The sequence below is a fragment of the Mytilus galloprovincialis genome, chromosome 2, assembly GCF_965363235.1.
Source record: "Mytilus galloprovincialis chromosome 2, xbMytGall1.hap1.1, whole genome shotgun sequence".
Taxonomy (NCBI): domain Eukaryota; kingdom Metazoa; phylum Mollusca; class Bivalvia; order Mytilida; family Mytilidae; genus Mytilus; species Mytilus galloprovincialis.
In genome coordinates this window covers 45,908,943-45,922,936 of record NC_134839.1, presented here as the reverse complement: position 1 = coordinate 45,922,936, position 13,994 = coordinate 45,908,943, and the positions used below count along the sequence as shown (strand labels likewise).

At 30.9% G+C, this 13,994-nt stretch overlaps 1 protein-coding gene across 3 annotated transcripts in view; it reads right to left on the bottom strand.

The window, feature by feature from the left end:
* Window positions 1-13,986, bottom strand: part of LOC143063684 (uncharacterized) — a 50,411-nt gene extending 36,425 nt beyond the window's left edge. For 2 of the 3 annotated variants that reach the window (XM_076235999.1, XM_076236001.1), the window contains exons 1-7: window positions 13,817-13,986; window positions 12,043-12,162; window positions 10,998-11,110; window positions 10,392-10,498; window positions 9,034-9,177; window positions 8,516-8,597; window positions 6,988-7,211 (exon numbers count right to left, since the gene is read on the bottom strand). In XM_076235999.1, coding sequence (XP_076092114.1) covers window positions 6,988-7,211; window positions 8,516-8,597; window positions 9,034-9,177; window positions 10,392-10,498; window positions 10,998-11,110; window positions 12,043-12,162; window positions 13,817-13,955 — 929 coding nt within the window. In that variant the 5' untranslated portion in view covers window positions 13,956-13,986. The remainder of the gene's footprint in view (window positions 1-6,987; window positions 7,212-8,515; window positions 8,598-9,033; window positions 9,178-10,391; window positions 10,499-10,997; window positions 11,111-12,042; window positions 12,163-13,816) is intronic. The other variant, XM_076236000.1, reaches the window with a different exon arrangement.
* Between the last annotated feature and the right edge of the window lie 8 nt (window positions 13,987-13,994).

Sequence of the window (13,994 nt, the reverse complement as noted above, 5' to 3'; positions counted from 1 at the left end):
TTATTCTAAACTTTAATTACCATATATCATTTCAGGACTATTTTGCAAAACATTCATCAAAATTATAACATTGAAGAGTTTAATATTGGAACACACAATTAACAAGCTTAAGGTATCTATATATCCAATTTTGGAATATTTTCAATGCCTTGCTGAAGTAAATTTTCCAATGAGAAGCCATTATTCATATTATATGTTTTTAGACAATTTTTAACTGATATCACTATCATCCCTTAACAGCAAAGATTTTATAAGTGGAGAGAAAACTTACATATCATCAAAAGACAGAAATGGCCATAAAATTAGTATATACCTGTTTCAATATAAAAATAAAAGAACATAATTCCAATATCCACCTGCAACCTGGAGAGGATGACACAAAACATTAAAATACAGAATAAATATGGAATTTATTAAAAATTTCAAGCACAATAAATTATGCAAATTTCATAATTAAAAACAATTCCAAGTTGAAATATTAGTCTGTTTATTATAAAAATCTGTCAAGTATTGTAACCGTGAAACAATAGATATAGGAAGTTTTAGTGCCAATGAGAGAACTCTCAATCCAAGTCATAATTTGTAAAAGTAAACCATTATAGGTCAAAGTATGTCTTCAATACAGAGCCTTGGCTCACTACGAACAACAAGCTATGAAAGGCCCCAAAAGTGTAAAACCATTCAAACAGGAAAACCAACGGTCTAATCTATATAATAAAATTATCTGTAACAAAAGTGTAACATAATTAATATAACAACATAGAAAGACACACTATAAAGTATCAATATAAATGGCTTAACTCAATCAAGACATATTGACCATTTGACACTTGTGGACATACACTGAACGAATAAATTTGACCTATGATACAACGTAAATACAAATCAATACAAGAGTGCACACACTGAAATGTCTCGCCTTCTTTACTAATCATTGATATTATGTTGATAGTCCTAAGTATAAAGCTTTATTACAACTGTCACATAAACTTAACATTAACCAAGATAGCTAAACAAAGACCAATGAACCATGAAAATGAGGTCAAGGTCAGATGAACCATGCCAGGCAGACATGTTCATTATCACTGGACTAGGATATATTTGTTTAGGGGCCAGCTGAAGGACGCCTCCGGGTGCGGGAATTTCTCGCTACATTGAAGACCTGTAGGTGACCCTCTGCTGTTGTTTTTTATTTGGTCGGGTTGTTGTCTCTTTGACACATTCCCCATTTCCATTCTCAATTTTATGTACAGCTAACAAAGCTTCCATACAACAAATATAGTTGACCTACTACTTATAGTTTAAGAAAAATAGACCAAAACACAAAACCTTAACACTGTGCAATGAACCGTGCAATTGAGGTCATGGTCAAATAAAACCTGCGGGACTGACATATAGATCATAATATATTTCCATACACCAAATATAGTTGACCTTTGGCATTTAATATTAGATAATAAAAAGACCAAAACTTAAAAACTTAACTTTGACCACTGAACCATGAAAAAAATAAAAACACAAAAATACTGAACTCCGAGGAAAATTCAAAAAGGAAAATCAAAAATCAAAAGGCAAAATCAAAAGTCCAAACACATCAAACAAATGGATAACAACTGTCATATTCCTGACTTGGTACAGGCATTCTCTAATGTAGAAAATGATGGATTGAACCTGGTTTTATAGATAGCTAAACCTCTCACTTGTATGACAGTTGTATCAAATTCCATTACATTGTCAACGATGCATGAACAAAACAAACATACTCAAGGAGTAAAAAATGTTAAAAATAGGGGTACAGCAGTCAACATTGTGTTATCATCTTAATCACTATAAAAACAACAAATGTAACGAAGAAGCACAAAAAGGCATACATCAAATTTAACATAGCTATAAAAAAAAGCAAGACGAAAAAAGGGAAACAAATCTTCGAAATGAAATAACTCAATTAGAAGAAAGAGTTGACGAACATTCCATTAACGCATTAGAAGCAAAAAAGCATGAGCTCGAAAGTTTACGAACACAAAAATTAAAAGGGAAATTAGTAAGATCCCGTGTTCAATGGATACAGGAAGGGGAAAAACCTACTAATTATTTCTGTGGCTTAGAATCAAGAAATTTTATGAGCAAAATTATTCCCAAAGTAGAGAAAGAAAATGGGGAAATTATAACAAAACAAAAAGATATTTTGAATGAAGTTAAATATTTTTATGACAATCTTTATAAAAAAAGGGATACTAAAAGTACTTTAAGTGATCTTAAAAAAGACTTAAAAAATTTAAGTGTTCCTATACTGTCGTCTCAGGAAAAAGAAAGCTTGGAAGGTATAATTACTGTTAAAGAAGCCGGAGAAGCATTGAAAAAAATGAAAAACAACAAAACTCCTGGAACGGATGGTTTTTCAGCAGAGTTCTATAAATTTTTTTGGAAGGATCTTCAAATTTTTATTGTAAATTCTTTAAATTATGGTGCAAAAACAGGGGAACTATCTGTTACACAAAAACAAGGGATTATTACTTGTTTACCAAAAGGGAATAAACCCCGCCACTTTTTAAAAAACTGGCGCCCTATATCTTTACTGAATACTGTGTATAAAATTGGATCAGCAGCTATTGCAAACAGATTTAAGAGTGTCCTTGATAAATTGATAAATTTTGATCAGACTGGTTTTATTAGTGGAAGGTATATTGGGGAAAATATAAGACTCATTTATGATATATTACAGTACACAGAGGAACATGAAATACCAGGGTTATTACTTTTGATTGATTTCGAAAAAGCTTTCGATTCAATATCATGGGACTTTTTGATAAATGTTTTGAAATTTTTCAATTTTGGCGATTCTATCATCAATTGGGTTAAAGTTTTTTACAATAATATCAACTCTGCTGTCATCCAGGGGGGGAACCTTTCAGATTTTTTTACTATTGGAAGAGGTTGTAGACAAGGGGACCCCCTGTCTCCATATCTTTTTATTTTATGTGTTGAGATTCTGGCATTGAAAATAAGGGGAAATAGTGACATTAGTGGTATAGAGGTCACACGGGTTGAGCATAAATTGTCACAGTTTGCTGATGACACCTCTTTGATTTTGGATGGGAGTGAAAAATCTTTACAAGAATCATTATTAGAATTAGACTGGTTTGCAAAAATATCTGGACTGAATATTAACTTCACAAAAACACAAGTTATTTGGTTTGGGAGCAAAAAATATAGTACAGATACTTTATGCCCTAACAGAAATCTGTCCTGGGGTGAAACTTCGTTTAAATTACTAGGAATCAATTTTGATGTAGATCTTGAAAAAATTGTTAAGATAAATTATTCTGAAAGAATTGTACAGATTAAAAATACTTTAAATCAATGGTCTAAAAGTAATCTAACTGTTATAGGTAGAATAACTGTGATTAAAACTCTAGTCTTGCCTATTGTAAACCATCTCATTATCTCTCTGCCAAATCCTTCAGATGATATTATTAAGAGAATAAATGAACTTATTTATTCATACATATGGAACTCACCTATACATAGAGTTAAGAAGGATATTCTAATCAAAGATTATTTGGAGGGAGGTTTGAAAATGCTTGATTTGAATATGTTCATTACAGCACTTAAATCAACATGGATTAGGAGGCTTTTGCAGAGAGATAGTAAATGGCAAAATATTTTCATGTCAAATATAGATAAAAGAAAGTTGTTTAGTTGTGGTGTTGATTATATTAGACAACTGTATATGACAGTTAACAACCATTTTTGGAAAGATGTACTAAGATCCTGGGAAATGATTATTCAAAAAGAAAGAAATTTTACTTATGATTCATTTTTATCAAATCCACTATGGCTGAATAATAATATTAAGATTGGTCATAAATCAGTAATTTATCAAGAATGGTTCAATAGTGGTATTAGATTTGTAAATGATATAGTTGACGAAAATGGATCGTATATTTCATTTGACCAATTTAAGCAAAAATATAACATTAACACAGATTTTCTTAAATTTTACAGTGTTATTTCGGCAGTGAAAGAGGCATCAAAATCTTTCCCTAAAGGATCTTACAAATTAGTTTGTCCTTTTATACCATCATGTCTACAAATATTTTTAAAACATTGTAAAGGATCAAAAGATATGTATTCTGTACTGACAAGAAATAATGTTATTCCTACTGGACAGCTTAAGTGGGTTAAAATTTTAGGTGAACAGAATCTGAACTGGAAAAAGATTTTCAGACTGCCTTTTGCTGTTACTAAAAATAGTAAATTACAGTGGTTGCAATATAGGATTAACCATTGCATTATTGCCACAAATCAGTATTTAGTTAAAATAAAATTGACTGATGATCCTTTATGTACATTTTGTAAATCAGATAATGAGTCTATAGAACACCTACTTTGGAATTGCAATACTGTACAAGATTTTCTACAGGATGTTGATAACTGGTTCCTTTCCGGTGGAATAAGTCTCCCAATAAATAAATTAAACTTTCTTTTTGGAGACTTATCCAAGATATTTCCCAACAACCCATATAACATGATTTTTCTTTATATTAAACAATATGTGTATAATTCTAGATGCTTTAAAAAGAATCTCTCATTGCAAGCAATTATAATAAAACTGAAAGATATGTATAAATTAGAGAGTATGATAGCTGTAAAAAATAAAAAGATAACTGAATTTGACAATGTATGGAATGTTTTTGAAAAACTGTTATTGAATACCAGCTAATGTCTTTTTTGTTGTTGTTACAATAAATTATGACTACTTAATTATAATCTTTTTTAAAGAAAATATTATTGTCGTGTTATGTACTTGATCAGTGTTGATGGCTGTTCTGAAAGAAATATGTCTCGTAAATTTTCAATTTTTGTTCAACATAATTATTTGATATTTAAAATATAGATAGGGATGTAACTGGATAATCCTTTTGTGTTTTGTTTTTGTTTTTTGTGTTTTGTTTTTCCTTCGTTATTTATTTATTTATTTATTTTTAATTTTTTAATTTTTCAATTTTTTATTTCTTTACCTTTTCAATAGAAAATGTAAAATATTTCCAATTAAGATTTATTTATAAAAATGACATTGTATTTATCTTATATGTATTATATTGTATGTATGTCATGTATATGTTGTAATTGTTGGAAATAAAAAAATCAAAAGTTAAAAAAAAAAAATTTAACATACTCGTTTTGTTTTTCTTATACGACTTAATTTATCTATGTAAAGTCTACCCATAAAGGATAGAAGGTTTTCAGTACTGGTGTAAAATTGCACGTTTGAAATTCGCACAGGTAGACATAGAAATAATTTTGTCGTTCAAAGTATGACGGCATACATAAATGCAGAGTCACGTTAAGTAGATATAACAGAAAACAGATTTAACAGTAAAAGTAATAATAATTAATAAAATAATTGTGTGGTTCAAAGTATGACGGGATACATAAGTACAGTTTCACGTCAAATGTATATCATAAGAAAACAGACTTAACAGAAAAAGTAGTATTATTGAATAAAATAGTTTTGTCATTCATAGTATGTCAAGATCCATAAGTAAAAGTAATATAAATAAATGAAATAATTTTGTCGTTCAAAGTATGATGTTTTACATAACCACAGAGTCACTTCAAAAGAATATCTAAAAAAACTGACTTAACAGTACAAGTAATATTAATAAAGACAAATAAAATAATACTATTACACGTTATTAAGATGATAACCAATGTCAGTACGCAAAATCTATACTTCAAGACCATCTTGTATTATTTGTGAAGTTGATACCGAATATTTATCAACAAGTTCTGGGTATCTTCCGATGAACTTTTTTAGAAAATGAGGTCAAGGTTAGATGACATTTGCCCGCTAGACATGTACACCTTACAATCATTCCATACAACAAATATAGTAGACCTATTGCATAAAGTATGAGAAAAACAGACCAAAACACAGTAAACTTAACTCTAACCACTGAACCATGAAAATGAGGTCAAGGTCAGATGACACCTGCCAGTTGGACATGTACACCTTCCAGTCCTTCCATACACCAAATATACTAGCCCTATTGCTTATAGTATCTGAGATATGGACTTGACCACTAAAACTTAACCTTGTTCACTGATCCATGAAATGAGGTTGAGGTCAAGTGAAAACTGTCTGACGGGCATGAGGACCTTGCAAGGTATGCACATACCAAATATCGTTATCCTATTACTTATAATAAGAGAGAATTCAACATTACAAAAATTCTGAACTTTTTTTTTAAGTGGTCACTGAACCATGAAAATGAGGTCAAGGACATTGGACATGTGACTGACGGAAACTTCGTAACATGAGGCACCTATATACATAGTATGAAGCATCCAGGTCTTTCACCTTCTAAAATATAAACCTTTTAAGAAGTTAGCTAACACGGCGGCTCACTATCCCTATGTCGAGCTTTCTGCAACAAAAGTTGCAGGCTCGACAAAAATCAGGGGTTGATAAACTGGACAGACTAATTGACACACAGAAGGATTTCCAGTAGTACAATGTGCAACGTGATATGCGAGGGACAAATAAGAATGTGGTATGATTGCCAGTGATACAGCCCTTCAAAAGATATGACATCATTTTGCCAGAATATCAAATATAAATTTCAAAATAAGCACTCTATAACAATGACAACCAAAATTTTTGTATTAATAGGACTAATGGCTCCTAAAGATTTTCCAGAATTTAACAAGCATTGAACAGCAAATTGTGTGAAATTGACATTGATATTTACAACTATCCTTTTCTATCACATGACCTTCAACCTGAAGTATGACACAAAATGATCCCTTCCTTTTGAATAAATGTGCAACAACACACTGATAAAAAAGGAAATTCATCAAATAAGATAATGTTTTTAAATCAAGTTGTTTTATATTGGATGTTGCTGCCCTTACCCCTTTCCAGGCTAAAATGTTTAAATGAAATTAAAGAAATTCATATACTACACGTTTCTGAATATACACCTCTGATTAAGTTCTTGGTGTTCCTTTGTTATTTGTTGGTTTCTGTCTTTAACCTCATTCAGTTGTTGTTGTAAAACTTCTAATTCTTGTTTATGTGTCTCTGTGTTGTCTGTCACACATGAATGCATCCTCTCTGATATGTGTGATCCTGGACTCATGTGACTAGAATCATCCATGTCAACAGGTGTTGTAGATAAGTTAAATCTGTGCAGTGATGCATCCTGCTATATTAATAAGTAAAACATGAGCCATAAAATTATAACAACAATACAGAACTCGAAGGTAAATTCAAAAAGGGGAAAAATGAATGGGGTAAAAAAACTGTCATATTCCTGACTTGGTACAGACATTTTCCAAAGAAAATGGTGGGTTTAACCAAATTTGATCTAATGTGCCTGTCCCAAGTCAGGAGTCTCTATTCCAGTCGTCGTTGGTTCATGTATTTCATTGTATCATTGTGCTATTGCACATTTTTGTATTTTTTTCATTTTTGACTAAAGTAAATAATCTAGATTAAAAATCTTAAGTTATTCTTACTTTTTATAGTGGAACAACTCCTTATAACAATATGTAACGTTAGTAGGAAGTTTTAAAAATGTTTTGGTGTCTGTAACTACTGTGAAAGTACTTTAATTCGTGGGTATTAATTGTCGTGGTTTGAGCAATATTTACATGTTCGTGGGTTTTTAAATTCGTGGATTTTAGTTTTCTAAAAATATAATTGAAAAATTATAGCTTCTAGAATAGAAGGTTACAAATAGTCTGGATTGAAAGAAATTGCAAAGTAAACATTGACCCTTGTAAATAGTGACAATATTAATTAACCCAAGATAAAGTAATCAACAGAATTAAGACCATCAAAGGTGTTAATCAGGCCATAAACATGTCCCCTAAAGAAAACAGTAACATAAACAAATGCTATAAACGTTCCTGAATTGTAAAATAATTCTTATCAAAATCAAGCCAAGCATTAAATTATTATTTCCCATATGTACGAGAACTATTAGGATACAAAATGAACAATTTATCATACAAGCATATGTATACCGGAAATCTGACTTTCATCGATCGAAAATATTTTTTGTGAGAATTAAAAGATCAAAAGTTGTAAAGTTTAGGTTATTAAGGATTAAATGGGTATAATCCTGCATGCAGTTGTAGGTCTGTGGTTGCTATTAAAAGTATTCTCAGATTTGGCATTATTCAATATATTCTATAGATCATATCAGTAGTCAAACCTACATGGGGATCTTTTCATGTCTTGATTTGGACAATGGTTGTTTTATTTCGTTGAACACTTAAATTCGTGGATAAAGTCATCCACGAAAACCACGAAAATTGGTACCCCACGAATAAAAGTACTTTCACAGTATTCAAACCATATATTTTGTTGCTTTGTTTTAAAAGCAGTAAAACGTTACCCTTTCATGCTTTCCTGCAAAAATGTGATTGTATGACTATCACATATAACATTTATGTTTAGAAAAGCTCTTACAGGTAATTTGATTTTCAGTTTAAATAAGTTTACCTGCCCAGGAATACTGATTAAACTACTCATACTTGATGTCCTCGATGGCATATTCCAAGTGTGATGTGACCCAAGACTCTTCCTAGAAAATAATAATAACAAATAAATGTCTTGTACTAAATCAATAGTTTATTACACTTGCCTGCACATATATCACCCTGTTCAGTTGTTGCTCTTTAGTTCTCATATCACATTTTTTTTCAAACTTTGACATAATATGAAATTTTTGTCATATTCACTGTACCTACTCACCAAACAACTCACTGCAGATCATTTACAGTATCAATAATCATTTAAAAATCTGGTATCTTTTAGTTAGTTATCAAAGGTACCAGGATTATAATTTAGTACCCCAGACGCGCGTTTCGTCTACATAAGACTCATCAGTGACGCGCATATCAAAATATTTATAAAGCCAAACAAGAACAAAGTTGTAGTGTACCTTAATTATAGTTTGTAGAGTTCATGACCTTACATCTTATTTTTCAAAAGTAATCAGAAAATTCAAAATACTTTACTTTGCAAAAGATGGCCATGCATTGTCAAGGTCATATCCACTTGAAGCAAGGTCAAACTGCAGTCCACTTAAATCATATAAAGCACTGATTAATACACTATTCCTATCTTGGTGTAACCATATTGACTGGGGATAGAACCATTCACTGCAATGAAAAAAAATCATTATTACAGTTCATAAAGAAAATATATGAACTGTACAAAACCAGTTATTGGCATGACACGGGTTATGTTCTTCTCATATATGTTATGATGGTATGATACTTAACCCCTAATGGGATTGTGCCTGATATTCATATGATGAAATCATAATCTTTCAATCAGTTTAGTTGAAGTCTGGAGCTGGCATGTCAGTTAACTGCTAGTAGTCTGTTGTTATTTATGTATTATTGTCATTTTGTTTATTTTCTTTGGTTACATCTTCTGACATCAGACTCGGACTTCTCTTGAACTGAATTTTAGATGTGCGTATTGTTATGCGTTTACTTTTCTACATTGGCTGGAGGTATAGGAGGAGGGTTGAGATCTCATAAACATGTTTAACCCCGCCGCATTTTTGTGCCTGTCCCAAGTCAGGAGCCTCTGGCCTTTGTTAGTCTTGTATTATTTTAATTTTAGTTTCTTGTGTACAATTTGGAAATTAGTATGGCGTTCATTATCACTGAACTAGTATATATTTGTTTAGGGGCCAGCTGAGGGACGCCTCCGGGTGCGTGAATTTCTCGCTACATTGAAGACCTGTTGGTGACCTTCTGCTGTTGTTTTTTCTATGGTTGGGTTGTTGTCTCTTTGACACATTCCCCATTTCCATTCTCAATTTTATGTAGGGATAATTATAATTTTTTTTATACTAAATATCCTATTTACCCTTAAAATGACTGCCAAAATGTTTGTTCTAACCTGACTGATGGCTTCATTGAAAAGATTCCAAAATTTAAACAAACAATGAACGGTAGACATAAATTGACAGCAATATTCACAACAATAATTTCTGTCACATGACCTTGAAGCTGAATAGGGATGAACAATTCTTGTTTATTTCCCTTTACAACTACACATGGTATGAACAACTGATGCAATTCTGTCAATTATTGTTACTTTCCAATATAAACTGCAAGATTTTTTCAACTAACTATTGTGTTTGCCAGCAATACGGACTGTAAAAAACTCTTAGTATTTCTCTTTCTGAAATGGGAGAAGTTCTAATATGCATGTCATATTCTTGGCAAAAAAGTTGCTACAATAAAATTTCCTTTCTATTACAGTTACATTTATATATTAAGAGACTTATTTTGCATTTAATAAAGGTTGTGATTAATGTGCAGTATTTTGTGTGGTCATATTTGATATATATATAAACCTTGTTGTTTTTCCATTGATGATGCAGGCCTGTAAACTATCAGCCATTCTATTGTGCACTAAACAAAACCTTAAGAATGCTCTTCCTTTGCCAAGAGATGTCTTGTACTGAAATTAAAAAAATTTAAACAAGATGAAAAATAAGAAAGTGCAAGAGCCTTGAAGAGCCTTCATTTAACAGTTTATTACCTACTGGGGAAATTAACATTAAGAATTAATCTTTTTTAGAACTAAACTTTCTTTGCAAACAAACATTGTAATTTCTTCAAATATACAATAAATCTTTTAAATCATTATCATTTTATTTAAGGATTTGTTAGGGAACTTTACATTTGTCACAGAGTTTAAATTTTCTGCATAAAGTTTCAGGCTTTCTATTTTTACCCAAATCTCTTCTTATTCATATATGGTCATTTATTTATGAAAAGAAAGAGGATGTTGTCTCTGATGTGAGATGCAAATATCTTGAAAAAATATATAGAAAAACATTTTTTTTTACTTAAAATATAAACAGTTGACAGATTTTACAGAATGAAAACCATGAATCAATATCCCCAATGATATTTTGAAATGTAATCAAGTGTTTAATTAGGGGAAATGTCCTGACCTCTGATACACTCTTGACAAATCGTATTCCATCACTAATGCCTTTTGTTTTTCCTAGACAGTTACAAAAATAATCCCAGTAATCTTTTTTTCTTCCGAGCAAGTTCTTCTTTTCTGAAAAATATCAAACAAACTCAGAAATGATATGTTTGATCAAATGTAAAAACAGGTACTTACCTTACAGTAAGAATTAAAGTTGCATCCTGGTACACTTGTGCAGTTTGTATATATATGGGGGTGCCTTAATAAGGAATACATGTAACAGTAAAAAATCTTGCCAAATGACGGTAACAGTAATTTTTGGTGTATGACAATAAAATTACTTTTGTCAAGATGAATCATGTTAATTTTTTTTCAAAAATAAAACACTTTATGGTATCAATAATTATTTGAGACCTCTGACGAATCTTGAAAGAGAATTTTGACAAATGAAGGTAAAATTTTAACCAGTTAGACGCTAACAGTAGCTAAATTTACTGTTTGACGCCTTACCGTAAAGGGCATTCATACCTTCATAAATAACCCAGACAAAAAAAATACACCATTATTTCTTATGACATTATATTTTCTTAGATCAATCAATCTATTCAACAATAGAAGGAACAGATAATCAACTTCAAGTTGTATTGAAACTACAGAAATTACAAAATAAATATTCAATAGTGAAAGGCTCTAGAAACAAAGATTTTTTTAAAAACTTCACATTTTTATCTAATTGTTTCTTGAATTATGATAGATGTCAATCCTACTGTTTTTGTATCGGCACTCTTACTTAATAAAAAAAAAGGTCAAAATTAGCTAGCAAATTGACAAAACTAAATTAATGAAATTCATACTTCAATAAACTGCTCTTAAGATATAACCTCAATTTTCAACATTTCATTTGTGCATATTAGCATAAGCATAAGAAGTGTTTGGAACTATATTTCAATGTGTATAATTTAGCAGCTACCCAGTCTACAGATGCTGCAGGAAAGAATTAAAACACTAGTTCCAGTCTTTTCAAATTCAACAAGGAATCAGCCTGATCTAACATAACAAGATACCTTTCATATTGCTCTGAAACAGATACTCCAACTTAGCACAAAAACTTTGCAATTGTTGATTATCATCATCAATAGGTATCTTACTATCTTCAAATTCCGACTTCATCTCGTTAATACAATCTGAAAAAATACACAAGAATTCAAACCATGAATCTCACAATTTTTAATAGGATACATTCAAATTATTTGTGTTGATGAATTTGCTTAAAATTTGGCTTACCAATCCCTGAGAACCTTACATCATTTCATAAAAGTGTTTATTATTTACATGTTATGTCAGAGAACGCCTCTAAACACTCTTGTAATCAAAGTGCTTGTAAGCACATAAGGGTAAAGATTGGGTTAATTTATCAGTGGGAAGTAAAATTAAATATAACATTGTCAATAAAGAATTGGTTGTAGTTGATTCATTCAACTATAATTCTGGACAATGGGAGATAAATTCAAATTTTAAAGATGACTTTAACAATGACATCAATTATATTTTTAGAACAGATATCAGATTCCTAGCTGTGCCTTGCAAAATATATGCAATTTTCTTGACAGGTACTGTAACATTATTTTGTGATTTGAATATCTGAGCATATATCATAATGATACATTTCTGAAAATGTTCATGGATAGGATGTATAGAATGTTAGGATCAATGCACTATATTTTGTGTATCAAAAAGGTAGTGATAATTATAAGCCTTGGAAGATTAAGATATCAAGTCAGTAACATAGGGTTTTCAGTGCATTTCATGCAATCTTTACCCAAAAATTGGACTCCCAAAATAAAGCTACATATATTTAATGCAAACTATTGCATAGACCTCTTACAAGTCCCTCTCCTAACATGCCTTGTTTGCACTCCCCCCCCCCCCTTTCAACTCTCCTTTTATTCAAAATCCTGGATAATCATCTGAATTAGGTGTACTTTCGACAAATGTAGAAGATAATGAATATGCTGCCAATCCCATCTTATATATAACCAAAGACTTTGAACCTGCTTTTTTCTACTACTTTACTATGAACATAGCTAGTTCAATTATAAATAAACAAAGCGAGTACGTGTAATTCATAATTACAATTAGTTTACTCTGATTCAGATTACATAGACAATAGACAATAGACAATATTTTATTGGCACAAACGCATTTATAATAAATGGTAATGACCGAATGGATAAACAATTTGCAATACATGGTAGTAAAATACAAACAATTATATTTATATGTGAATAAAAGATTAAAGGTATAATGAAAATCTATTGCAATAGATTACTTCTTGCATTTAAACAATTTGTTACGAAAGAGGAAGATAATTTTAGTGCCGTATAAGATGTATTATTAAGTATAAGATTTATTTTATTTTTATCACACAATGTGGTTATATTTTTTCCTGTAATTTTGAACATTTTTAATATAAAAGTCTCTCTAATACTGGAGTAACCTCTGCAGTGTAGCAGCATGTACTGTTCATTTTCAATTTTGCCACTTTTACAGTATTCACAAATTCTTTGATCTCTGAGCACTTTTAAATATCTTCCACTTTCAATGGCAAGGTTATGATACATATAATGTGTCTGGAAAGGATGCCATGTCTGCCTTCAGACTGTTACCATGTGGGCTCTAAAGCTCTCAGCTAGTTGGTCATTACAGTAGCTTGTAAAAAACATTATTATTTGACATTGACACTTTTTTTATCCCAAATGCATACTTTTAAAATTGTAGATGGTGGAAAGCATCTATTCAGCACTTTCACATATTGTATATATATAAGTAATGTCATACCTAGAATATCCTGTACTATCTTTGTTTCCTGTGGTTGTGTAAGAGTTCTTGGAGATTGTGCAACACCAACATTTCTCTGTGGTGATCCTACAGAGCCTACAGAGCCAGCTGTTGCCCCTGGAACTACAGGAATAGACATTCTTGGTTGGTCAATGTTCCTTTACTTCATCATAAGCTG